The sequence below is a fragment of the Lontra canadensis genome, unplaced genomic scaffold (genome assembly GCF_010015895.1).
Source record: "Lontra canadensis isolate GAN:19392208 unplaced genomic scaffold, GSC_riverotter_1.0 scaffold5, whole genome shotgun sequence".
NCBI lineage: Eukaryota > Metazoa > Chordata > Mammalia > Carnivora > Mustelidae > Lontra > Lontra canadensis.
Genome location: NW_022630999.1, coordinates 20,224,147 through 20,251,964, shown reverse-complemented (window position 1 = coordinate 20,251,964; position 27,818 = coordinate 20,224,147). Strand labels below are relative to the sequence as shown.

General features: G+C 46.9%; 1 protein-coding gene across 3 annotated transcripts; it reads left to right on the top strand.

Moving 5' to 3' along the window:
- The first annotated feature begins 844 nt into the window (after positions 1-844).
- FAXDC2 (fatty acid hydroxylase domain containing 2) lies at positions 845-27,818 on the top strand. Of its 3 annotated transcripts, none has more exons than XM_032851636.1 (10): positions 845-1,047; positions 10,471-10,576; positions 15,241-15,288; positions 17,230-17,321; positions 17,447-17,550; positions 20,753-20,856; positions 24,899-25,104; positions 25,598-25,703; positions 26,072-26,238; positions 27,030-27,818. In XM_032851636.1, exons 2-10 carry the CDS (start codon positions 10,574-10,576, stop codon positions 27,184-27,186), a joined length of 987 nt encoding a protein of 328 aa, XP_032707527.1. In that variant the 5' UTR covers positions 845-1,047; positions 10,471-10,573; the 3' UTR covers positions 27,187-27,818. The 3 variants fall into 3 exon arrangements, with proteins under 3 accessions (XP_032707527.1, XP_032707525.1, XP_032707526.1); XM_032851634.1 differs by having other exon boundaries at positions 854-1,047; positions 20,753-20,874; XM_032851635.1 differs by lacking the exon at positions 10,471-10,576 and having other exon boundaries at positions 854-1,047; positions 20,753-20,874.

Below are 27,818 nucleotides of genomic sequence, written 5' to 3'. Positions count from 1 at the left end.
CCTTCCCTGCACCTAGATTCACTAGTATAGTTGATGCATCTTTCCTCCTCTGCCTGCCCTCAGCAGCAACAGAAGTAATAAAAAAAGAGAAAATGAGATTCTCTGGTCCATGTAACCTTTTTATCTACTTGGACTGCCCATGACAGTATCTGATACCTGAATCTATCTTTTTTGCTGTTGTTGTTGTTTTTGTTGTTCTATTTTATTTGATTTCTTTTAAAGATTTTATTTATTTGACAGAGATCACAAGTAGGCAGAGAGAGAGAGAGAGAGAGAGGAGGAAGCAGGCTCCCCACTAAGCAGAGAGCCTGATGTGGGGCTTGATCCTAGGACCCTGGGATCATGACCTGAGCCGAAGGCAGAGGCTTTAACCCACTGAGCCACCCAGGTGCCTCCTTTCTTTCTATTTTAAATTAATCTCCTTGCCCAGATCTTTTATTCTTTATTTACTTATTTATTTAATCTTTGTCCACTTTATTTATTTATTTATTTATTTATTTAAAATTAATCTCTTTGCCCTAGGTGGGGCTTGAACTCAGAACTCAGAGATCTATAATTGCAGGCTCCAGGTGCTCCATTTTTTAAAATTTATTTTATTTACTTATTTATTTTTGATAGCCACATCTTTTAATGCACCTGCCTCCTTGAGACAGCAACATCTTCTTAAGCTGAGGAAGATGAAGGAAGTTTTTAAGAAGAAGATTTTAAAAAGCTCAGAGTTTGGCCAAAGGCACTCCTTCAAGCTCCTGCTTAAGTGCGCATTTCCTCTTGGCTTTAAGGAGATGTCCTTTGGCCAGAAGGGCTGTTTTTTTGTCTCCAGTCTACGCAGACCCAAACTTTTTCTCTCGTCACGTGCCTGGCCCGAGCCAGTCGGCTGCTCCGTAACTCGATCACTGTGACCGGCCTCCCCGAGCCACCGAGGAGCCGAGAGGCTGGGCAGCCGCGCAGTGACAGCAGCCGCGCAGGTAGGGGCCCGAGGAGAAGGGGAGGCGAGCGTGGGCTGTGGACCGGGACCTCGGAGGAGCTGGGACACGGGCCCCTGCAGAGGTGAGCGGGAACTGCCGGGGAGGGAGGTGTTCGCCACCGCCTGGGTGCTTCCGAATTCCCTTAAAGAAAGATAAAGTGCGTTCTTCTCCCCCTCTGCTCCCTCTCTGTCCTCCCCCATGTACAAAACAGGTGAGATTTGCCTCTGATCGTTGATCTGGGCCGTCTTCTTGCCGCCTAGAGCCCCCGACAAGGCCCTTGCTGATGTCTGCAGACTCTGCCTTTGTGCCATCCTCTCCTCTGTCCTCTTGTCCGACTAGCACCTGATAGTCCGTCCTGTCAGATGGGCAGGGTTTGGCTTTACAACCCTGTGTATAAAGGGCAAACTCTCAAGTCAGAACTCTGAAGAGGAAAAGCCAACTGCGAGTCTGTCGGGGAAGCCACAAACTGCTTCTCTGAACTGTCGGATCACCTGGAAGGCACACAGCCAATTTTAACGGTCTTAAAACAAGATCAAGGTGTGAGCTAGAGATGGGCAACCATGTCCAAGCTGTCTTGTTGCTACATACAAAGATGTTCCAGTGATCTCAGAATTACTGGCCGTTCCGTAGTTCCCGGGAAGGACTCCCACAAAGCTTCCTGGGTGAGAGGATGCAGTCTGTGTGCGGCGTCGATGGGGATGAACAATAAGGCTGGTAGTTTCCAGGGGCTCATACGGGCCCTTTGGGGCTTCAGGCAAGCAAGACAGGATACAGACTGTGGTTTGCTTCAGTTCCATGCGCAGTTCCAACCACATCTCTTACGTTGAGAGATCATGATTCTGAAATCAATTTGATAAAATGGAAAAGCTCTGAACTTCAGCCTCTGGCCATGGAAAGAAAAGGCCTTAGTCCCAGGAAAAGGTGCTGATACCTTGAAACCAAATATTGGACAACTTCTGAGGGCAAAACACAGTGCTTTTTTTTTGTTGTTGTTTAAGATTTTGTTTATTTATTTGACAAACAGAGATCACAAGTAGGCAGAGAGAGAGAGGAGGAAGCAGGCTCCCCCTAAGCAGAGAGCCCAATGCGGGGCTCGATCCCAAGACCCCGAGATCATGACCTGAGCTGAAGGCAGAAGCTTTAACCCACTGAGCCACCCAGGCGCCACAACACAGTGCTTTTTATTCAGTTCTCCTTCTTTCCTTTATTTAACAGATACTGAGTGTCTGCCACATGGTAGGTTTGTGGACCTCACAGTAAACAAACAGGCAGGCTCATTTTCACAGGCACGCTATCAGGCAGGATAGGCCATTCTTAAACGATACACATACCCCGTAGAAAAGGCAGGGAAGGGAACGTTGGTAGAACAATCCTGAGTCTCTTGGCTCGGAGTCTCATCTTTCTATCGGGCATTTCGTCTTCTGGAGTGAGAATCTTTTCATCTACAAAAGCCTCACTTGTGCGCAGACCTTGGTCACAGCAGCTCGTCAAATCTTCCTCACCACAGGCTTTAAGCTGGGCAACTACATTTCGGGTCAGTGTCCTCACCCCTAGAGAAGGCCCGCTCAGCTTTTTCCAAGAGGATGAACAGCCTAAGAGCAGAGGCTGAGGTGGTAGGAGTTCTTGTCCTCCTGTTGGTCGCTCTCTCCCGATGTCATTTCCCATTTACGAAAGAGAATTTGTGCTCTTCCAAACACACACTCGGTGCCCAGCGAAGTCTCAGGAAGCCTGGATTTTCCCAGAGACTGTGGAGTTTGGAGTAAGTCAGTTCTGCTCATTGAGGCTAATCTTTGCTTATAAAATAGAAGCGGTGGATTAGACAATCAACGAGGTCTCATTTTGTCCTTTTTTCTCCTTTGAAAGTAAATAATTCTAATAATTTCACAGTATGTTTACAAAGAAACAGTACATAGTCATGTAAAGATGGTATATCTTACGCCTATAAAATGGGAACCCTCATCAACCATGCAGAATATTCAGGGACCTAGAATCTGAAAGAGGGACACCTGGGTGACTCAGTCTGTTAGGCGTCTGCCTGTGGCTTAGGTCATGATCCCAGGGTCCTGGGATAGAGTTCCGCATGGCTCCCTGCTCAGCAGGGACCCTTTTTCTCCCTTTGCCTGCCTCCCCCTGCTTGTGCGCTCTCTCTCTCCCTCTCTCTCTGACAAATAAATAAAAGCTTTAAAAAAAAAATCTGAAAGTATCAGGCTGCAGAAAAAACTTAAAGTCTCTACCCCCACCCTCACCCCATTCCTCTGTTCTGTCTCTTGTCTGTATTCAGATTCTCAAGGTCATGAACATCAGCTTTAGCCTCACTGTATCATTTTCCTAGACCGAGAATTCTGTAATAAATAGCTTGTATAGTCAGAATCAAAAGAACCATACTTAAAAAGTATCTAATTTGGATAATCTGCTTTCAAAAGAACCATACTTAAAACGTACCTAATTTGGATAATCTCACAATATGTATCAAATTCCCTTTAAAGGGGAATCAGTTCATTGGTACGAAGTATTTTTCTTTGGTGACTTTCTTTCTTTCTCTTCCCTAAATGCATTCCCATCCTATGCAATTTCATATTCTCCTCCTACATACTTTCTCGCTTGAAAAATCAAAGCTATACTTTATTAAAATCAAAGTATTACTTTATTAAATAGGGCAAGAAGCATCTCCTATTCATCTTTGTATCTATCCCCTATGGCTACCTTTGTATCTTGCATACAGTAAAGGTTTCTTGAAAGAATTATTACTATTTTAGAGAAAACATGTTCTGTTTTCCCTCTGGTATTAAAACACAGGCGCGCGTGCTCACAGTAGCTAATCCATTATTCATGGCTGATAGAGGCTGATCTCATTCCTTTGTGTTCCTTTACAACCCTGATGCCCACCCTGCATGCACAACATCAGCACATTCTACACTTTTTGCAGACTCAGTTGGTATAATAAGCACTGAAATCAAGTTCTGCCACTAAATACCCATGTAATTTGAAGCTGAACACTGAACCTTCCTATGCCCCCATGTCTTCCAGTGGAAAACGGTAGTATCTGACTTGAAGGCCTCTGAGATCACGTCTAGTTGTTAGATGGGAGACTTTAGAAAGGTAAAGGAAAAGGTCAGAGAGAGAAAGCACAATAAAAATGGAGTGATTATAGCACCTGAACATATTAAATATTAATAATTGTCATTGGCTTTATTTGCCAAAATCTCTAACTTGAGCATTCCCACTGGCAGTCAATGTTAAGGAACTTCTGTGGTTGAAGACACATCTGCCTACCATGTTTGGGGACTTTCCTAGAACCTTCCCACAGACTCTGTCCACTTAAAACTGAAAACACATCTGCCAGCAGGTAGAGAGGCACAGAAAACAAGCTGCTTTGGCATAAAATATTCAGCAGAATATAGGGTTGTGCAGCTTAGAGGAGTCAGTCACCTATGTAAATATCTTGGGAGATAGTATGTGGGCATATTAGCTTAGCCAAAGAACACATATTCAGAAATGCTTCTTTGCCTCCACTGAGATCAGAGGTGGACAGAAAAATGTTGGGATTCCTGCAGCCAAAGAGGCCTTCCCAGCACCAGAAGATAAATAGTCACCACCAGAAGATAAACAGTCACCTTTCCTTTGGCCAGAAGGTTTACCCAGAGCCGAGGGTTCCCAGGTAGAACTTAGATATTGGCCTCTCATCACTCAGTCCGGTGGCACTCAGTTTCCATCCCATGGACACAGTGGGCGTCAGCACTCTGCCTTTGTTTTTTGTTTGGTTGGTTTGGGTTTTTTTTTTTTTTTAAGACTGTATTTATTTATTTGAGAGAGAGAGAGTATGCACATGAGTGGAGAGAGGAGTAAAGGGAGAGGGAGAAGCAGACTCTCTGCTGAGCAGGGAGCCTGATGAAGGGCTCGATCCCAGGACCCTAGGATCATGACCTGAGCGGGAGGCAGACACTTATCCCACTGGGCCACCCAGGTGCCCCAGGACTCTCTCTGCCTTTGGAATCAAGCAGAGTTGCCTCCTTCCAGGGTCAAGGTCTCATGGTACAGACAGTCATCCTCATCTCTCTTAGTTCTTGTTTTTAATTTTAATATCTGGTTCTGTTTATTTATACTTTAGACCCAGTCTCCATCTCAAAAGAGTTTGAAATAGCTTCCAATAAAGGATATATATAATAGAACAGCTGCAAATAGGTAAAAACTGATAAGAAACCATCTGGCACAAATAAATACCTTCCGTACTGTTCTGAATTGTGATCTGTAGAAAAAAGAACCAGAAGCTTTACTGCTATTGCTCTTCTTTGGGACCATGTAAAGTTGTTAACCTTTCTCCTGATCCCCTCTGCCTCCCCCTCCCTGTCACTGCAAAAAAAGGAGAAGAAGAAACAAAGCACTGGTTCTTCTTCTTTTTTTTTAATGTTATGTTAGTCACCATACAGTATATTACTTTTTGATGTAGAGTTCTATGATTCATTGTTTGCGTACAACACCCAGCGCTCATTGCAATACATGCCCTCCTTAATACCCACTAGGAGCCCCCCATCCCCCTACCCCCTTCCCCTCTGAAACCCTCAGTTTGTTTCCTAGAGTCCACAGTCTCATGGTTTGTCTCCCCCTCTGATTTCCTCCCCGCCTTCATTTTTCCCTTCCTTCTCCTAGTATCCTCTATGCTATTCCTTATGTTCCACATAGAAGTGAAACCCTATGATAATTGTCTTTCTCTGCTTGACTCCATCAGAGTTACCTTTAATAATCTAATGAAAGCTGTGGACCTTTCTATCCTGAAGAATGAATATGGAAAAAGTTGGCCTATACTTTCAGGGGAAACAGACTTCTCAAAGGAATTGAAATTAATCTGATTTTTGAGAAAGGGAAAGCTAATTAAAGAGAGAGCTAATTACTCTACAAATCTTCAATAAAATGTTTCCAACAAATGGGCATTGAATTTATTTTAAAAACTTTTAACAGTTCTGTAATTTTCTGAATAGGTAAAAACATACTCATGGTACCAAATTCGAAAGGCAGGAAACAGCATATAGTAAAAGGAAAGCCTTCCTTCTACCCTGTCCCCCAGTGGCCCGGTTCACCTCACCAAAAGTCACCATTGTAAACAGTTTCTTAGATACTCTTCCAGCAGTAGTCTAATATTCTATGTATTATCCCATGCACACTTAAACAGGACACACACACACACAAATATTCCATGCATTGTTTTTTTTCCCACTTAATACTTCTGGAGATTACACACAAAGTTGCCTTATTCCTTTACTGGATGAAAATTGTTTCACCATTGGATGCAATATAATTTACTTAACCAGCAGCTATTGATGGACATTTAAATTGTTTCTAATCTTTAGCCATTAAAAACTGTCGCATTGAACATCTTTATACATACATCATTTTTTATATAGGACTGTATAATCAAAAAAAAAAATCCTCCAAAGTGTATTTGAGCATTAAATTTAACTCCGAGCTTAATCGGCAGCCGAAGCAAAAAGGCACACGTGGAGGGACCAAAATGGATTGCCTCAGTTTTGTTTTGCATGTTACAAAAAAGCATACTACTTCTTCCAAAGAGGAGAACTGTGCACTAATTTCTATGTAGAATTGAGCATCTGTATATTCATACAAAGCACATGGCTTCCTTTGGAGAATGAAATAATGGAGTAGGGAATACCTTCAGTGGCAGTAGTGATACTCATGCTCATACATCTATCTTGATTTTTTTAAGTTCTTTTTTTTTGTTTAAGGTTTTATTTATTTATTTGAGAGAAAGAGTGTGAGCGAGAGAGAGCATGAGCAGAGGGGAGAGAGGGAGAATCAGGCTCCCGCTGAGCAAGGAAACCGATGCAGGGCTCGGTCCCAGGTCCCCGGGATCAAGACCTGAGCTGAAAGCAGATGCTGAACTGACTGAGCCACCCAGGTGCTCCTATTTTTTTTTAAGTTTTTATTTAAATTCCATTCAGTTGAAAAAAAAAAAAAACAAACAAGTTCCAGTTAGTTAACATACAGGGTGATATTATGTCAGGCGTACTGTGTACTGACTCAGCACGTCATACAACACGTGCCCTGTTGCTCCCGTGCCGCCGCCTCCACCCAGCTCATTCTTGATAGCTAAGGGTCTGTTTCTTGGTTTACCCTCCCTCTCTTTTTTTTCTCCCTGTGTTCATTTGTTTTGTTTTTTACATTCCACATACTAGTGAAATCATACGGTATTTGTCTTTCTCTGATTTATTTCACGTAGCATTATACTCTCTAGCTCCATCCACGTTGTTGCAAATCACAAGATTTCGCTCTTTTTGATGGCTAAATAATATTCCACTGTGTACACGTGTGTGTGTGTACATACGTGGGTATATATATAGTTTATCTATTCCATATATATATACATATATATATATAGTATATATATTCCGTACATACACACACACCCCACATCTTTATCCATTCATTAATCAATAGATGCTTGGGCTGTTTCCATAATTTGGCTATTGGAAATAGCGCTGCTATAACCATCAGGGTACATGTATCCCTTTGAATTAGTGTTTTTGTGTTCTTTGGGTAAATACCTAGTAGTGTGATTTGCTGGATCATAGGGTAGTTCTATTTTTTTTTTTAAAGATTTTATTTATTTATTTGACAGACAGAGATCACAAGTAGGCAGAGAGGCAGGCAGAGAGAGAGGGGGAAGCAGGCTCCCTGCTGAGCAGAGATCCCGATGTGGGGCTCGATCCCAGGACCCTGGGATCGTGACCTGAGCTGAAGACAGAGGCTTTAACCCACTGTCCACCCAGGCGCCCCAGGGTAGTTCTATTTTTAACTTCTTTTCTTTTTTTAAAGATTTTATTTGTTTATTTGAGAGAGAGAGAGAGAACAAGCAGTGGGGAGGGCAAGAGGTGGGGAGAGAGAGAGAATAGCCCACTCCCTACTGAGAGCAGGAAGCCTGATCTGGGGCTCAATCCCAAGACCCGGAGATCATGACCTAATCCGAAGGTAGACACTTAACTGACTGAGCCCCCCAGACACCCCTATTTTTAACTTTTTGAGGAACCTCCATACTGTTCCCCACAGTGGGTGCACCACTTTGTGTTCCCACCAACAGTGCAAGAGAGCTCCCCTTTGACCACATCCCTGCCAACACCTGTTGTTTCTTGTACTGTTGATTTTAGCCGTTCTGACAGGTGTGAGGTGATCTCTCAATGTAGTTTTGACTTGCATTTCCCTGATAATGAATGATGGTGAGCATCTTTTCATGTGTCTGTTGGCCACCTGGATGTCTTTTTTGGAGAAGTGTCTATCCATGTTTTCTGCCCATTTTTAAATGGATTATTCATTTTGGGGCATTGAGTTTGTTAATTTCTTTATGTATTTTGGATACTGACCCTTTATAGGATATGTCCTTTGCAAATATCTTCTCCCATTCCGTAGGTTGCTTTTTAGCTTTGTTGATGTTTGCTTGGCTGTGACAGAAGCTTCTTATTTTGCTGTAGCCCCAGTAGTTTATTTTTGCTTTTGTTTCCCTGGCCTCAGGAGACCTTTCTAGAAAAAAGTTGCTACAGCCAATATCTGAGAAATTACTGCCTGTGCTTTCTTCAAGGGCTTTTATGGTTTCATGTCTCAAACTTAGGTCTTTAATCCATTTCGAGTTTATTTTTGTGTGTGGTGTAAGACAGTGGTCAAGTTTCATTCTTTTGCATGTAGCTGTCCAGTTTTCCCAACATAGTTGACAAGATAGGTCATGATCCCAGAGTCCTGGGATCGGGTCCCGCATCGGGCTCTCTGCTCAGCAGGGAGCATGCTTCTCTGACTCTTTCTGCCTGTCTCTCTGCCTACTTGTGATCTCTCTCTGCCAAATAAATAAATAAAAATCTTAAAAAAAAAAAAAAAGATTTAAAAAGTATGATCTAGGGGCACCTGGGTGGCTCAGTGGGTTAAGCCTCTGCCTTCAGCTCAGGTCATGATCTCAGGGTCCTGGGATTGAGTCCTGCATTGCGCTCCCTGCACGGCAGGGAGCCTTCCTCTTCCTCTCTCTCTCTGCCTGCCTCTCTGCCTACTTGTGATCTCTGTCAAAGAAATAAATAAAATCTTTAAAAAAAAAAAGTATGATCTAACTAAAACCCAGCATTCCTTGAATAAACTAAAATGAAATCAAGGAGGAAAAGCTTCAGTTTTGAGGTTGGAGATCATGTGTCTGAGTGCAGAGAAAATCTGGGCATCGTCCTCTAAAGATTTCTTGGGTATGCCGGATCTCCTGCCCTGCTCAGTATTTTCTTAGCTCTGGTGCGGACTTCTAGCCTAGTACTTTCCATACAGATTTTGGAATGATGGGTTTATGTAAATGAGGGTTTCTCATTTATCATTGCATCTACAGGGTTCCTTGCACAAAGTAAGCTCTTCACAAATGTCCCTGAAAGGAACAGATGAGTTTCTAAATCAGAGACCATGTCCCATTGGCTTCTCGACTTCTTGGCAAAGGTAATAGGTGATGCTAAGTGGGGGAAAAGCTAGGATGAGGCTCTGGCTTATAAGTGAAGTTCCTACAGCAGAGCAGTTCCGGAAGCTTACCAAATAAACCCAATCCTTCTGTTTCCTTCCCCAGAAGGGATGGTTATCTCAACAGGGTCAACAGAGCCTTTCCCAGTTCCCAGCAAGAACTGAGGATGGAAATCCAAGGTGATAGAAAAGTTCTGCCCATCTGCAAATAACTTGTACACACTGAGAGTCTCAGCTCAAGGTGCTTCCTTTGACCCTTGGTTCCTTATCATTAAGACACTTGGCTGGCTCAGCCCCAAAGGTCCTAGAACCACTACCTTCCTCATGCTGAAAGCTCTGTGCTTTTCAGAATTCCAGGCAGCAAGCTGCCAGATTGAAAAATGACCCTGTCTTGTCCAAGAATCTATCCCCATGTAAAGGGAGACTTCTTGGAACGGGCCCCTAACCACATGCAGGATGTGGAGCAAACTTGGAATCAGGCCAACAGGAGCTGCTCAAAACAGGGCAGACAGAGAAAACTGTTATTTAAGGGAGAGTTTTTGGAAATGCTTTAACACCCGGATTATTAAGTAACATGTGCTGTCCGAGATGGGGTGCAGGGGAGTTCACCGCAGTTGGGGCTGACTTCCCGTCCTGGAGTGCCTGCTCAACTATCCTTTTGGAAGCCTTGGGTGGTGAGGAATATGACTACAGAGCACCCACAAGCACACAAGCAAGCAAAGGACTCCTGGCTGCCATCCCGGGTCAGACAAGAGAAAATGCTGGTGGCTTTGCTCCGGTCCATTGCTTCTCTTCCATCGCTTTCCATGAGAACTCACAGTGAGGCAGAGTTCACACCTGCAGGCCTGCTAACAGGCTCTCCTCTATCATCTGGAACAGAGGGAGCTGGAAGAAGGAGCAGGGGTGACAAAGAAGCTGGCCTCCGGTGGCGGGGCCAAAGCGTGGCTGAAACTCTTTCTCCTGCCTCTAGGTGGGGATTGGGCTGACTACACACTATGCCCTCTGGTTCCTTTCCTTAAATCAGATGCTGTCTCCCTGACGGGATATCAGATGTCCCAGTATTCCTGCCTGACAGCTTTTTCTCTGAGCTGACCGCATCCCTCCTGCATACTGTCTGTCCCAGTGAGATGGTGAGGAGCTTGCATGTCACCTCCTCCTGCTGTCCTCATTCCTCAGACCCTGGAAGGCACTTCACAGGTCACTTCTGTCTTTCTCCAGCCTAGGTAATCTACAAGAAATGTGATCAAAGAGAAGAAGTATTTCCTAAGGTCATAGTTGGTCAACATGCATGTAGAATAAGATAAGCGAGAACAATCAAACTCAAAAGAATAGAATATCCTTAGAGATACTGAAAGCCAGGCTCTGATCCTGGCTGTGCCATTTATGAACTCTGAGAGGTTGTCAGTCCTCCTTTATTGAGTTTCATTCATTCTAGTCACAGAGCAGGACCAGATGATCTGTAATGCTTCCCTTCAGCCAGCTTAGGACACCTTTCCACAGGGATAATAAACAGTGTTGGTGAGGATCTAAGATTAGAGCCCTCATACATTGCTGCTGGAAATGTAGAATGGTGCAACCACTTTACATTCCTGGAAAGGTTCAGTGTTGTAACTGGAGGGCCCAGCATGTCTACCCCTAGGCATTTATCCAGGCGAAATAAAAACATGTCCATACAAAAGCTTGTGCATGAGTGACCATGAGAACTACAGAGTGGCAGCAGCCCAGATGTCTACCCACAGATGAATGGATAAGTGAAATACGATACATCCACGTAACAGAATGTTACTTGGCAATCAAAAAATGAAGTAGTGATCCATGCTATAACACAGATGACCCCTGAAGACATGCTCAGTGAAAGAAGCTGCTCACAAAGGGCCACATAGTGTATGATTCCATTTATCCGAAATGTCCAGAATAGGCAAATCGAGAGAGACAGAGAGTGGATCACTGGATGCTTAGGGCTAGAGTCGGGGTGGAAGGAGAAAGTAATTGGGTGCAGGGTTTCCCTTTGGGACAATGAAAATGTTCTAACATGAATCATGGTGATGAGTGCACGACTCTATGAACATACTAAAAGCTGAATGAATGCACATTTTCAATGGGTAAATCATATGGTATGTGAATTGTGTATCAATAAAGACATATATTTAGGATTTTATTTATTCCTTTGGGAGACAGAGAGAGCACCAGCGGTGGGTGAGGCAGAGGGAGAGGAAGAATCAGACTCCCCGCTGAGCTGGGAGCCCAACGTGGGGCTCCATCCCAGGATCTTGAGATCATGACCTAACCTGAAGGCAGATGCTTAACTATCTGAGCCACCCAGGAGCCCCAAGACATTTTTTTTTTTTTTTAAGATATTGTCAGAGAGAGCACAAGGAAGGAGAGCAATAGGTAGAGGGAAAAGCAGGTTCTCCACGAGCAAGGAGCCCAGTGTGGGGGTTGATCCCAGGACCCTGGGATCGTGACCCCAGTAGAAGGCAGATGCTTAACTGAGCCACTCAGGCACCCCATGTTATCTTTTAAAATTTAAATGCCTTTATTGAGGTACACCCAGGTGGCTCAGTGGGTTAAGCATCTGCCTTCTGCTGGGGTCATCGGGCTCCTTGTTCAGCATGGAGCCTGGTTGTCCCTCTCCCTCTGCTGCTCCCCTGCTGGTGCTCTCTCTGTCAAATAAATAATATCTTTAAAAAAAATGAGAACAAATACAATTTTATTTTTTATTTTTTTAGAGGTTTTTATTTATTTCTCAGAGAGATAGAGAGAGCACATATAGGCAGAGGGAAAGGGAGAAGAAGGCTCTCCGCTGAGCACGGAGCCCAACATGGGACTCGATCCAGGACCCTGGGATCATGACCTGAGCTGAAGGCAGCCGCTTAACTGACGGAGCCATGCAGGCATCCCTAAATACAATTCTAAAGTCCCCTCAAGCCTTACCAGCAGAGCATGTGATCCAACTGTTGGATTGTTGCCCTGCTGATGGGTGAGAAATAATTTGTCATTGTAGTTTTATTTTTTTAAATGTTTTATTTATTTGAGAGAGAGAGACAGAATGAGGAGAGGAGCAGAGTGGGGAGGGAGAGGGACAAGCAGACTCTGCACGGAGTGAGGAGCCTGGTGCCGGGCTCAGTCCCATGACCCTGAGATGATGACCTGAGCCAAAACCAAGAGTTCGCCACTCAGCTGACTAGGCCACCTACACGTCCCCTCTCATTGTAGTTTTAATTCACATTTCTCTTATCATAGAGGAGGTTCAGCATCTGTTCAGTTCAAAGTGCATTTACATTGATTTCCTTTTATCATATGTTACATTCCTATATATGTCTGTTTCTGGACTTTCTCATGCATTATATATGTCTGCCTGTTCATGTGCTAGCACCACACTTACTAGAGCTTTGCAATAAGACAGGTAGTGAGATACTCAACAAAATCAAGCTGGCTGGCAACTCTGGGCAAGCACCATCCCCAGCCACCCAAATACCAAATCCAGCCACTGTCCCAGGCTGCCATTTTCCTGGAGAAACCATGGCATTGTTTCAGATACAGAGAAACACTTTAAGTTTGTTGCAAAAACACTTAAGAGGAATGCCAGGAAGCTACTGGAAAAGGCCAAGATTAAAAAGGGCATTCAGAAGGGCACACACAAGTTGCAAGAATGCATACCAAAGACACAACCCATCAGAAAACCCAAGCAATTTAAAAAAACAAAAACAAAACCAAAAACCAAGCAATTAATTTCTTGAGGTTAAGGCCTAAAGTTGATGCCATGGCAGCCTGGGAGCAAACTGCAGTGACAATGAGCAAAGGCAAATCTGTGGCAGGTGTCGTCCTCACTATGGGTGCCGCAATGAGGAGTATGAACGCGGACAAAAAAATTTCTGCCTGGAAGGATAAATAGCATAGATCTTTTGAGAGAGAATGAGATAGAGAGATCACTCACATTCACATCACTTATTGCAGTATTTTGTTATAACTGTTCTATTTTATTGTTACTAATCTCTCATTATGCCTAACTTGCCAAGTAAGCTTTATTACAGGTATATACGTGCATAGGAAAAAGCATAGGACAAGAATGGTTCGGTGCCACCTGCAGCTTCAGGCACCCTCTGGGGGTCTTGGAATGTATCCCCCACAATTAGGAGGGGACTACTGCATCCAAAAATAGTGAGGATTTTACCTTTCTCTTCCCAATTCTTTACCTTTGCTTATTTTCTCTTGTCTAATTGTGTTGACGAATGCCCCATTGAATGTTAAAAGTAGTGCTGAAGGTGAACATAATTCTTCCGTTCAGGACTTTAATAGGCCTGTGCTATCTTGAATTTGGTTCCAGCTCCACCCCCGGTTCCTCTCTACTCCCATCCTGAGGCCTTTCCTGCCATTCTCTTCTCAGTTGCTGGACTTCAGCCTGTATTGCTACAATGGCTTGCTTCCAGCTGGACTATGAGCAACTTGAAGGTGGTGTCCTTGCCGTGGTTTTCCCAGTGTGCTCTGCAGTACCCATGAAAGGCCATGGGGCCTGGTACCGAGTAGGTCCCAGTGGATCGTGCTTGTTTGATTAAATTAGGTGGGTTGGATTTCATGATGTCGTTGGTATCTCCCGCAGTGGGTCGACTTAGGGAAGTAACGTTCTGTAGCACTGCAAACTTCTAGCTTCTGCTTTCTGCCAAGAAGAAGGAATGGGAGTCAGGACTGGGTGCGAAGACATTTGCCAGAGCCAGCCTGTGCCCCATAGACCTCAGGTGATGGCCATTCCCTTTACCACAGCCCATAGCTTACGTAGCCGGGGTTGACAGTGAAGTCTTCCAGAACCACATCAGGAACAAGTCCAAAATGCAGTTTCCTAGCCTCTGCCCTAAGAGACTCTGATTTGGAGCGTAGCCTGGAAATCCAGGTTTCGACCAGTCCCCAGGTGACCGATGTAGGAGTTCCCAAGGTCCATCTGGGCCAACACTGGCCCAACGAACCAGATCCTCTGATTCATCCCCTCGGTGTACATGGGCTATGCACGTCCTGTGCGAAGGCCCCAGGAAGGGCACACCAGAGAGCCCATCCTCATGGCCGTTACAGTCCCCCAGCAGAGATCACACAACCGGGGACCCTGTTGTTATTCTCATTTTATGGCGAAGGAAATCGAGGCTCAGAGAGGACATTTTGACCAAGGTCATAAAACCAGTAAGTGACAGACCCATTGATGATAGAACCTTGAGAAAGGTGTCAGATTTCCAGACTCACTGTCTAATGATTCCTGCATGTAAATACACCATTCATTCAAATCCTGTTGAACAGGTTACAAAATGCTTCCATTTCAGTCAGTGTTACAAAAAGAGCCCCTGTGTATGGTAGCCTGAGTTCACAGAGGTTATACCAGCTGTCCATGCAGATCATGGGCCTGGCCCTGGCTTCAGTCCAGGTGCCTTGGGGCTGTAGGCCATCAGCAGTTAGGGTGCCGTGGAGATACAGAGAAAAGCTTTCTCCTGAATGAGACAGGGTTGTGCTGAGGCAGGGAGTAAAGCTATTCCAGGGGAGAATTTGTCACAGTTCCTCCTGTAGAGAACCCTTTCCTTGCTGATGGAGTCCCCCACTGCCAACTCTGATTCGTGTTACCTGTGCCCACACCAATTCCATCTCCAGATGTGGGAGTCCAGACAGAGGTTATCTGACTCCCCAGATGGTTTTAGTCAGTAGTCAGCTTTGAAAAACCACACCTAGCCATTCCCCTTGACATTCTTCAGTCAGTCAACTTGCTTGGTTGCCTCTGAACATGACCTCATGACTCACTGGTGCTTTCTTGTTCCAGATGAAGGGAGGAGCTGGAAGAATGCAACACAGTGACAAGCCAAAGCAGGTAACTCCCGGCACCCCACCCACGGAGCTAGTGAGAAGGCAGCCACTGGCTCCTTCCATAGCTGCCCGTGCTATGTTTCTGGGGTCTCCACCAAGGTCTAGGGGTTGCTGACACATTGGTGGTGTGCTCATTTCAGTAGCTGGGCAAAGACCACTGGATTCCCAGCTGCCTTATAACTCAACTCCTTTGCCCATGGCTGTCTTCCCATTGTCTCTTGGCCCCGAGGAATTCCCCGTCCCTCAGGCCTTTGAAACCACCCCTTTTTATAACTGCTCTGGAGATAGGAGAAGCCCACTGGGGGCTGGAAACCGGGATTGGGAACCAACCCTTGACCCCAGCTGACTTCTGAGCTGACTTCTGCCCTGTGCTCTTGCATGGCACAGAGACCTTTGGCTTGTTTATAGTCCTTTCACTTGGGCTGCCAGAGAGAGATAACACAATCTCGCCCCCAAAAAAGTAGCTACTCTTCTATGTGAAATTGAGGTTTTTGATTTAATTTAGCTTGATCTGATTACACGCAAATGAAAAATTCCTAGCGAGTCTGGAAAAGTTCATGAAAAGGGTCCTCTGAATACTAAAAAAGGAATAATTGCCAAGCCCGAGTTAAATGTCTGGCAAGCTTGAGGGTGAGTGTTCCATGGCCTGCTTAAAAGAACAAGTTCCCCTGATTGGTCCATCCAGCCCTCTAGGAGAGAGGGGAAAGTTCATTTCCAGAGCTCAGGACCCTGAGGGGCACTAGTTTCAAAAACTTCTCACCGGCCACGGAAAATAACTTTGTTCTCTTTGGTCTTTCGATCGGAAGTGCGAGAAGGTAACGCTGAAGGTAAACAGACGGCTCAGTGCAAACAGCCTGCTGCTTCAGAGCTCCAAAGTCTGAGTTAAAACATGGTGTCCTGTTAGAGCAGCTTCCCGCAGCCAACGGCCCCTGTGCCTGTGTCCCTGGTCCAGCTCACTGACTGCAGGAGAACTTTGGGCACACAGCTGCAGGGACCAGCCAGCTCTCTCCCGGGAAAGGATATAAGCAGACTCGGTCTGGGCTTCGAAATAGGAGAGGGAAGGGACGTTTGTCATTTCTGTCCACGGTACAGTGGAAATTGGTGACACAGCCGGTAGCATTTTCCTTCTCCAAATCTGGCAGTTTGCTTGACCATCAAGTTTGCAATGATCTCTACTTTAGACTTTTTGGACGAGACTAGGTCAGGGACTGCCCAGTGATGGCCAGGGGTCCGTTCTTTCCCTTAGAACTGCTCGTTATCCTGGGCAGGGGCAGCCCAGGCTCCTCCCACTAGAAGCAGAGGAATTATTAAAAGTCAGAACATGTGTTCATTCATTCTTTTTTCTTCCTGAGCAAGAGGGGAATGGGGATGGGGAAAGAGGTGTGGCCCATGAACAGTTTCTGCAGATCTTTTTGTGCTGGCTGTCTCTGCCTTGCCTGTCCACTGGAATTAGCTGGGGAGCTTTAAAAAAAAAAAAAGAAAAGAAAAGAAAAGAAACAGAGAGACCCAGGTCTCACCCTGGAGACTCTTATGTAATCAGGCAGGGAAGGACTCTGGGGACTGGGATTTTTTTAAAAGCTCCCCAGTGATTCCCGTGCCCCGAGAACGGGCATCTCTGTTCCACAGGAGGAGCTGTGCTGAAGCCTCACTGCTGGGGAGGGCTTACCCGTCCTTCTCAAGGTGACAGAACTGCTAGTTTCTCTGGAGTCGGGCTTATCCCCTTCCCTTCCCCAGCCTTGAACTCTCATTTTCATGAACACACCCCTCCACAGCCCCAGAGCTCTTGATAAGGAAGAGCCTCCCACAGAAGCTGGGGAAAGGTCAGCAGATGTGTGATGCTGACGTGGTGGAGATACGGATCCCACATCTTCCCTGCCAGGACTAGTTGTGAGCGGTCTGTAACAGCAGGAGGCTCGCGGGGGCCTGACACTTTCTTGTCCTCTAGGAGGGACACATCTGGGGCTCCATGAGGAGGACAGCTTTCATCTTGGGCTCTGGCCTTCTCTTGCTCGTGGCCTTCTGGAACTCAGTCACATGGTGAGCTGCCAGCTTTCCTTCACGACCTGGGGACAGTGTGCTGGGGGTCCTGAGGTGGAGCGTGCGGTAAGAAACTGTCCACCCTCCAGTCTTCACCCGGAAACCTCAATGACTTCTCTTCCAAGGCATCTTCAGAGATTCTGGGGCGCTTCTGGCTATTTTTGGCAAGCCCAGTGGGAGAGGCTGCTGTCGACATTCGAAGGGAAGGAGTGGGCCCTCTACATTATAGGTGAGCCTTCCAGACCGTGAGTGCTTAGGGTTTGGGTACACGATCACAGCTTAATTCTTTGTCTGTGGTTTTCTTCGCTACTTTGAGATTTCTCAGCTCCTTATTCCAAGGAATGAAGACCTTTATGACAGTGGTAATCCCAAAGAGGGCTAATCATAGGCAGTCTGAAATGGCTGCCTAAGGATTTCTAAGAAAAGAACCTGAGACTCCCCTCCCCCTGAAAATAGAAAAATTTAAAAACAAACCGTGTGTCTGAAAATGAATGCATGTTTCGAGTACCAGTCCTGCTTCTGGATGTCGGGTCCACAAGCACAGAGAGCTGCTTGATCTCCTGTGAGACTGTGTCCTCATCCCTGGTATAATCTAGCTCTTGGGGCTTGACAACAAGTGGTCACTTAATATTAATATTTACTGATGTTGTGAATGACTCACAATAAGCCAAAGAAAATGTGGTGGAAGAAAAAAGACATGTTAACAGGTATTTATATCAGCATTATCGACAATGGTGAATGTCCTCAATCACGAGTTCGTTCACGCAAAGAATGTTAATGTCACTCTGCCAAATTTTTGTGGAGGATATAGAGATACTTAAGATGAAGTGTTTATCCCATTTAAAAAACTATGTCACAGGGGTGCCTGGGTGGCTCAGTCGATTAAGCATCTCCAGTTCTTGATTTGGGCTCAGGTCACGATGTCAGGGTCCTGAGATGGAGCCCGATTTCAGGCTCTGTTCCCCGTGAGGAGTCTGCTTGGGATTCTTTGCCTTTCCTCCCTCTGCTCCTCTCCCCACTTCCCCTGCCTCCCACGCGTGCACTGTCTCTCAAAAAAAATTTTTTCTAAAAAAATAGTAATAAAAAACTATGTCACAGTCTAGAAGGGGAGATAAAAAAAAAAAGTGCCAATTGTCACAAAGCAAAAGTACAAATAAAATGTCCTTGACAATTGTTTTCAGCTGGAAGAACTCTGAAAACAGGCTAAACATTAAATATGACAGGTTCAGTGCAAGCTGTCATTGAAGAGTCATTGAAAAGAACAATGTAGATTATAAACATATATGGGGAAGTAGTGGGAAAACATTTGATACATATACATACATATACACACACACACACACACACACACACACACATATATATATATATATACACACACACATATATATATATGTATGTATATATGTTTGTTACAGTGATGGGAAAATTGCCTTTCACCCCAATGATAAGCAAATATGAAGAAGATCAAATTTTAAGTGTTACATCTGGAAAAAAGTTCAAGATCTTATCTTGTTGGGGCTTTTATTCTGTATTCCTTCAGGAGCCTTTGGATCTACAAGGAGGCACTACCTTGATGGTTGGCCCGCTAGGCAACCACCAGCATAACATTATTTTTTTTCCAAATTAAGAAAGCATGTAATTTCTGAGAATAAAAGTAAATACATGTTCATTGTTAAAAATAAACATCAGACAATTCCAATAAGCATAAAGTGAAAGTCACCCACTCATATCCAAGAAATAACCACAGTTAATATATTAGTATAAGTTGTATAAATAAAGTGTAAATTAGTATAAATATAGAAGAGTCTATATTGGATATATGGTTGAGCTTAGACAATACCAACTATTTTTTTATTTTATTTTTTTTCATTGAATAGATTGTGGGCATCTTTCCATGTCAGTTCGTATAAACTGACTTTACTATTTTAAGCTGCCCAGTCTAGTCCGTTATATAGAGATACTCTAATTTGTTTAGTGCATTCCCTATTAATAGACACTCAGGCTCCTTAAGGGTTCTATTGTGTTTGTTTGTTTGCTTGTTTGTTTTATGTGGTAATGGCTATATATGTGTATGGACATGTGTGGCCTTTTTCTTTTTCTCCCCCCACCCCCCGCCACCCCCCCGCCCTTTTCTGTTGCTCTTCTCTTCTTTGGATACTGCCAGATTACTCCCTAGGATCCTGTGTTAATCCTGTTTCCCCACAGCGCTGGCCAAGTGTTTTTCAGGTCCCAGTGGACGCAAGCACTGGGGTTTCTGGTGGGAGCAAGAAGGGTACAGGAAGAAGAGTACAGAGACTCAGAGTTAAGTAAAATGCCCTTGGGATATTTAGAAAGAGGCGGCAAAACACGGACAAAGTTACTAGTGCAAGAGTTAGGTAACATTGTATTGTTATTCCAATAAGTGGCAATCCTAGTGAAGAAAGTGCTTGTTTGTTTATAGTCAGAGATCAGAGATTCTCAGAATGACTACAGGAAAGTGGGATGTGGAGCAAAAAAAAAAAAAAGCCCTATCTAAATTTTGCAAGTGTGGATCACCAGTTTGCTAAAGTATCCTGCAGAGCATCAGTGCTGTGGGATGTGAATGGGTGGGGTGGCCGTACAATTTTTCATCCAAAGAGGAACATTTGTGAAACTAGATGAGGTGGTGTTAATAATTATGCTAGATTGCCTGATGTAAATTCAAACTGTCCTGGGCAAATGGGTACAGGGCCATCATGTTCTTAGGTGTTCTGAGAAAATAGAGTTCCTGGGTGTAAAAAAGGATTGGGAAAGGCTGGGCTTAATTAACCAAGTCAAATGGGTTTCTCTTAGAGCTGCTAGCAGGCTATTCTGGACCATGACTTTCTAAGAAAATGGGTATGAACACTGTTTAAACAAGGATGCCTTGAGAGATGAGTTTTCCACTTTGGGAACTGCTGGCTAGATACCTGAACTCCCACTGCTTAGTTCATAGGGTCATAGGGATTAAGGTTCTGACTGACTCCTAGTCTAGTGTTCATTAGGAACCCTGTCCTACCAAGCACTTCCTCTGCTTCTCCCTCCCTTGGGAATTCATAAAGTGTTCAGTGGGCACAGACTCCCAGCTGTCAACCTAAATTTATTTGTAGTTTGTTTATTCATTATTATATGGATTTTATATTTATTATAAATTTTATTTCTATTTAACAATTTTTTTTTAAATCTTCAACAACCTAGAAGTTTGTGGTCTCCATTTTACAACTAAGAAAATAGAGACACTCCTTAAGTGACCTGGCCAAGCTCCCCCAGCTAGTCGGTCACCCCAGGACTAAAGATAAGACCCTCTGGCCAGGAGCACCAAGACCTCCCCAGCAAGGGACCATCTACCACACAGCCTTTGTGTTCCGTTAATACATGTGCCGTGAGAACCCGAAGTACCCTGATTGTTTCCTTCTGCTCCCTACCCTCAGGTGCCGCCCAAGTACCAGTTCTGCTCTTCTGGGTCTTCAACGGGCTTCTGCTGGTGGTTGACACAACCGGAAAACCTAACTTCATCTCCCGCTACCGAATTCAGGTTGGCAAGAATGAACCAGTAAGTGTGGCAGTGGCTTCTCCGGGTCAAAGCATAGAGGGCGCAAGCAAAAGCCACACTCAGAATGCTCACCACGGGTCTGGGAGAGAGCATGGCCTCTTCGAGCCAAGTTACTGTGTAGAAGGTTGGAGAGAGGAAGTAATCTGCCCCAGATCTCAGAGCCAGCCAGGCAGGACAAATATCCTGGCCCTCTGATTCCCATCTGTGGCTCTGCACCTGCCTGCGCTGCCCCTCAGCACTGTGATCAGCATTTTGGGAACCAGAATGATGGGCTCAGCCTGGTACCCGGCTGAGTGCAGAGACAGCAGGCAGCTTCCCCCTCAGTGGCCGGGGTAGGGATGGCCATGGCCAGATGCCGAAAACACGGAGGACAGCTGTTGACACAGTGGCTGGCCCACGATGGATAGAGGGATGTGATGTGTGGGCGGGGGCTGCTTTTCAAGCAGGTCCTCCTTCCCAGTCATTCACTTCAACTGCGGGTGTGTAGCTTATCCACAAGAAGCCAGTCCTGGACCCTGCTTACAGGGAACTCCTAACCCAGTACCCAGGTCTTCCACTTAATGGCACTGGAAGGGAGCCTCCCCCCACACCCGCACCCCTCCTACCCCTCCAACCCTCCCACCCCCACCCCTAGACCGGCCTTCAGCCCAGTCTCCCGCTTGTGCTGTGACAACCTCCAGGAGCCTTTTCTTATGCAACAAGTTCATTCTTAACTCCAGATTCTTTCGCCAGCTCCACCTGAAACCACATTTTGGCTCCCTTCCCAGAGAACACACACGTCTTCTAAATGCCTGCCTAGGTGCCTAGGTGACTCATCTCTGCATCAGGGCATTCTGCCACTGCCCAGTGCTCCAGAAAGCAGAATGGGTGAAAAATAATGCCCTTGACCCAGGATTTCAGAAGAGCCTCTTCCTGAACCAGAGCTACTGGCCACGTGCGCTGGCTCCGCTCATTTGAGACTGTCCCCGCCGGCCGATCCGGGGGCTTTCTCCGGGTCCAGCTTTGCAGGCTTGGGCTGGGGCTGATGTCAAAGCCAGTGCTGGACTGTTGAGAGCCCTTCATCTGTCAGACCGTGGTGGTCTCCTCACTAGGCACCACGGAGTAAATGCTCAAGGCCAGGGACTGTCCTAACCTTCATGGTTCAGACGAGGAAATAGGCTCTGAGGTGTGACATGGGTAGCTGATGCACGCTCCAACTCTCTGACCCCCCAGGGCTCATGCTCTCACCCCCAGGCCACATGAGCTCTCAAGAGTATCACTCACCTTGACCACATTCATGGTGACAGTCTCCAGTGGTTGGAGAGCAACACAGGGAAGGTCTTTTTGCCTGCTGCCAAAGCCGAGGTTCAGATAGGGGCCATGACTAGCTCAAGGTTAGAGTGTCACTAGGAAACAGAGCCTGGGCCCCTCTCATCAGACTCCAGGTCTGGTGCTCCCACAGTGTGGGCCTCCACAGGCGCCCAGCACCTGCCCTGTTTGCTCTCCTGCTCCCTGGACAGCCTGTTTGCATCTTCCCCTCCCTCCTCACATCCCCAACACTTCCTTCCCTGACCTCCAGGAGGACAGCCTCGCTTCCTCCTTCACTAAGCAGAAGAAAGATCCCACCGGCTCTCTCCACCTCAGCCCGTGAGCGTACCTGCAACCAGGCTGTTTGAAAGAGTTGTCTGTAGGGTTTCCAGCTCCCCTCAGTCCCCTCTTTTCAGCCAGCATATTGCAATTACAAAAAATGGTAAACATAGATACAGAAGTTGAAACAAAGCAGTACGACGATCACTCATTCACATGTCGCCTGGATTCGCTACTTTTAAACATTTTACAGTATTTGCATTACGTAGATGTAGAAATACAAATACGTACGCACCTGTCATTTTTAGCTTAACCATTTGAAAGTAAGTTCCAGACATTACAGATTCGCCTGCAGTGCTTCAGCCGGTATTTCCCTGATAACCGCAAACCCACCATCTCACCTCTTGTGTGAACCTGCTCAGGTCAGGCCCTCACCCCCCCCCCCCCCCCCCCCCGCTCTCGAAGGTTCCTCTCATTAGCCCTAGCAGGCTTGTCTTCACAGGGGCTTGTCTCTGCCTTCGTGTTGTATATTCTCCTACCTGGCTTTCAGCTTCTCCTCCCATCTTAGTGGCCGCTCCTTCACGGTCTCCCTTCTGGTGACTCCTCTTCTCCCCCACCTCTTAATGCTAAGCATCCTGGGGTTCAGGCCTTGCTCCCCACCTCCGTCTTCACTCCCTCACTTTTCTCTTCCAGTGTCATGACTTTAAATACAGTCTATATGCCGACAGCGCACAGATTTCTATCTCTAGCCGGGGCTCTCTTCTGAATTCCAGGCTCGGATTGCCAAAGGCCTCTTTGACATCTCCCATCCAGAATGTCCCCAAGAGAACTTCTGATCATCCCCTCAAAGTCTGCCACCCACATTCTGGAAGGAAGTTCATGGCAGGGCCGCCCTTCACTACCCCCACTGGTCCAAGCGGTCATTCTCTTCTGCCTACAGGACTGTTCTCACTCGTCTCTCTCGGTCTAGTCTTACTCCTCCAGTCTGTGGTCAGCGCAGTGACTGGAGTAATCCTGTGAGAGTTTGTCACTTCTCTTCCCATCACGACCCCGCATTTCCCTTGTATGAAAAGCCAGTTTTCCCAATGACCTACAAGGCCGTCTGTGCTCTCGCGCCTCCCCACCATTTTGGCCTCACCTCCTACTTCTCACACTCCTCTCCAGTCAGAGATGCCCGAGAGGTGCAGACAGCCTTTCACCAGCTGTGCCCTTCGCCTGAAGACCCCCTGCAGCTCTCCTTTCCCTCACCTTCCTCCTCTCTTTGTTTAGATCTCACCATCTCCACAAAGCTCACCCTGACCATTCTATTTAAGATTACTGGCGCCAGGAATAGAAACTCAAGGAGGGGAGGAACCTTTGTTTTGCTCATGCTTGCTTCCCAGCACACAGGACACCGCCTGCAGTGTCGAGGGTGCTCAAGACCTATCAGCCGAATCACTGAAGGAGTAAACATGCGTGACACCCTCCTCTGGGTCAGGGTTTCCAGAAGGTTGTATGGCTTCATCTACAGGTGCTCCCAAAAAAGGCTGGCCTGGCCTGGCTTCACCGTGGGATGGAACTGAAAGCTTAGAGCGTGGATTCGAGTCAGTTAGTCCATGCCGTGCTGGAGAAAGCTGGAGGAAGAGCAAAGCTGAAGCCTGACGACCACTCAGAACCCCTCCAGCTCATGGGGGCAACTCAGGGAGAAATCCCTTCTGACCAGTCCCCAAACTAGTTTGTCAGGACCCAGGAAGTGACCCGTGGTCATGCGGCTATTCCAGGGAGCCCCAGTGCTCTGAGGAAGGGAAGGGTCAGGTACTGATTCTTGGGCAAATGCTGGCTAGAGTATTGAGGCCCAGTATTGAGGGTGAGAGATTTTGGAGCCAGCTTGCCAGAGAAAACCTGGACAGAGTGCTCAGGCAGGTCCCAATCCTGACAGTCCCACCATGAAAACCAGGAAGACCAAGTCACAGGAACTTTAGTCAGGACCTGGATAGGCAGTTCTCTAGCTCATCTTCTCTTCACTCTGGGCCTGGTCAGGGAGGCTGGGCCACAGGAGGGGGCAGGTGACCTTGATCTCTGCACCTGATATGGTCAAGCCTCTGTGGATGAGGAGGGGCTCAAAGGCTGAAAAAGGGTATCAACCTGAGAGTTGACAGCCTTCTCCAAGCACCCTAGAGGCACCCTACAGTGCCTGTCAGGAGCATGTCTGGGCCTGGCTGGAGAAATGGGGAGAACAGTGGTGACACTTGGCAGGAAGAAGACAGGCTCAGGCTGACTTGGAGGCTGCTGAGAAGGGAGTTTCCAAAAGCAGGGTTATCACCGGATGGGCCACCCTAGGGCTTGGGCAGCAGCTGGGGGCTGCTGGCTATGGCCAGACATCACACTGAGCATCCACCCCAGAGTGAGGGCCCCCTGTGAGAGGATCACAGCGAAGCCGTTTCTAGAATGGAAAGACCTCCTTCCTTACCTTGGGCAGGTGGACGCCGAGAAACTACGCCAGTCTGTCCGCACAGTTCTCTTCAACCAGTGCGTGATCTCTCTGCCCATGCTGGTCTTCCTCTATCCCATCCTCAAGCTGTGGGGAGACCCCTGCCGCCGAGAGCTACCCACCTTCCACTGGTTCCTCCTGGAGCTGGCTATCTTCACTCTGATTGAGGAAGTCCTGTTCTACTACTCGCACCGGTGAGCTGGTCCCGGCCCAGACACAGCTGGCTGCTCACTCTCCCAGGGCTCACTTGGAAGGGAGGAAATTGAGGCCTCAGAGCAACACCACCTGGCCTCAAAAGCCACCTCTTAGTTAACGTGGACACCAACTGTTTGTTCCACGACTGACAACTTGAGGCAACTGACAGAGGACGTCCAGCAAAGAAAGCCGCTGCATTCATGAGCAGTGGGGTGCTTCCCCATTTGTTTCCTTACTGAATTCTTTGTGGGCACCATTCCTGCCATCCCCACAGCTAGTACAGCTGAGGTAGAGGCAAAGAAACCCACCCCCCAATTATGCAGCGTAAGAGGTGGGGTTAGAACGCAAAGGCAGGTCTGAGTGCCAATCCAATGTGTTTGCAACTTTTGCTCCATAGGAGGAACTCTTAGCTCCTACCTTTGGTTTCTCATGGTCTGGTGGGAAAGGGAAAAGGGAGACTGGCAGATTATTAACTGTTAACTATTTTTCCAGGCTCCTTCACCACCCAGCATTTTACAAGAAAATCCACAAGAAACACCATGAGTGGACAGCTCCCATTGGCGTGATCTCTCTCTACGCCCACCCTATCGAGCATGTGGTCAGTAGAGGTCTCCTCTCCAGAGGCAAAGGGCAGAGGGCCCCAACCACCTTCCCAAAGTCCTCCCACAGAGAATTAAGACCACAGTGGCCCTTTCTCCCTTCTTCCCATTCACCAGCTACCATTTATTGTTGACCCAGTCTGTGCTAGGCTTTGGGAGATGCCCAGCAGAAGTTATCTCAAACAGTAACTTGTCTGAAAGTTAAAAAGCTGAAGGACTCCAGTGAATCAAGGTCCTGCAACTCTTTCAGCTTCTCCAGATCTGAGTCAAAGAAGTCCTGCTGGTACCACCCTGGGGCAAAGTGGACACCCATTGGGTCCCCTCCATCTCCCTGGGACCCACCTTCAAAACAGCCCTCCCCTTGCAGGTCTCCAACATGCTGCCGGTGATGGTGGGTCCCATAATAATGGGCTCCCACTTGTCCTCCATCACCGTGTGGTTCTCCTTGGCCCTCATCACCACCACCATTTCCCACTGTGGCTACCACCTACCTTTCCTGCCTTCACCTGAATTCCATGACTACCATCATCTCAAGTAAGACCTCTTTCCCCACTGTGGGTCCTTGAGCAATAACCTTCACTTTCTCTCCTGGAGATTCCAGGAGCAGACATGACCCAGGTATCTTCAGTTTCCTTGTGATGGTACTAGTGGAGGGAGAGTTCTAGAGGTTGGCAGAATAAGGACCATGCTGGACCCAGATCACCTTGCTCTATTCCTTCTTCCTAACACTGGGTCTTCCTGCAGCTGTGGGTTTTTAACCTTTACTTAGGTCCTGGGCCCTTTGAGTACACCTAAGAATACTGCACACAATTCAAGGGGAATTGTCTATTTCCTCAGTGTAGTGGTTATCATGTCCGCCTCACAAGGGGAACTGTCTCTCTGAAAGCCTCCGGGCTTTTGCAAGTGTGGTCTACAAATCTCCAGCGCCATAATTACCTGAGATAACCTTGATAAAACTCAGGTTTGGGGGTTCTGCTGCACATTGCTGAATCAAAGCGGGTGGGGCAGCAGGACTCGCAAACTGCGTTTTAGTTAAATGTTCTGGGGGATTCTGATGGAGGTGGCCCCTGAACCAACCTGAACAAGCCAAGCTCTGCCACACATTCTGACTTGTGTGCGGCGGAGTCAGATAGCTTTTCAAAAGGAGAGCATAGGTTGTCAGTCCAGAGTGGCCCCAGGAATGTGCACAACTCCCTGGGATGTTCTGATGGAGGCGGTCAGCATGTTGGGGATGGGTGTTTGGGGTAGGAGGGCTTAGAGATGTAAGGCTAGCATGAATGAAAAGAACAGCACACCAGTCTCCTGCACCATCCTCTCTCCTCCAGGTTCAACCAGTGCTATGGGGTGCTGGGGGTGCTGGACCACCTCCATGGGACTGACACAGTGTTCAAGCAGACCAAGGCCTACGAGAGACACATCCTCCTGCTGGGCTTCACCCCACTGTCTGAGAGCATCCCGGATGCCCTGAAGAAGATGGAGTGAGACAGGGCCCCAGGGCCATCCTGGCTGTCCCCCTCAGTCCACTGCTCCGGTGGCCTGAGGCATTCTGACGGCACCAAACTTGCTCCCCCAGCCATTCACTAATGACGGCACCACTGGGGCAGGCGGTTAGATCATCTTCCCAGAAAAGCAGGCCAAGGATGGGGCCAAGGCTCCCCCAGCTGCCCCTATTGTCCCTCAGAAGGAACAAGAAGGAGTTGGCTTAAGGAAGGGGGTAAAACAGCTCCCCAGAATGGAGGCCCGTGAGAAGAAACCACTTTTAAGGGTGGTCCTGGTGAGTCCCCCTGGTCGTTTGCTGCAGAAGGGGAAAGATGACCCCAGATGACCTTTTTATGACCTAGACAAGACACAGAGAATGCAAAAGTGGCGGTGAGATAGGAAGCTACTGCCAGCTCTGGGAAATCTCTGGGTGCCAGGGGGTGAGGGAACCAGAAGGTATTACTTTGCCCCTTCCTGTTGCTAAAAGCTTTTCTCATATCCTACTCTGGCCAGGGCTAGGACACCCTCATTTCCAAAACATACACACATACACAGTCAGCTAACACAGGCCCCATTTCAACTCTACCCCGTTGCAAACATCCCTCTATGAAAAGAAAAAAGCCTATCACAGAGCG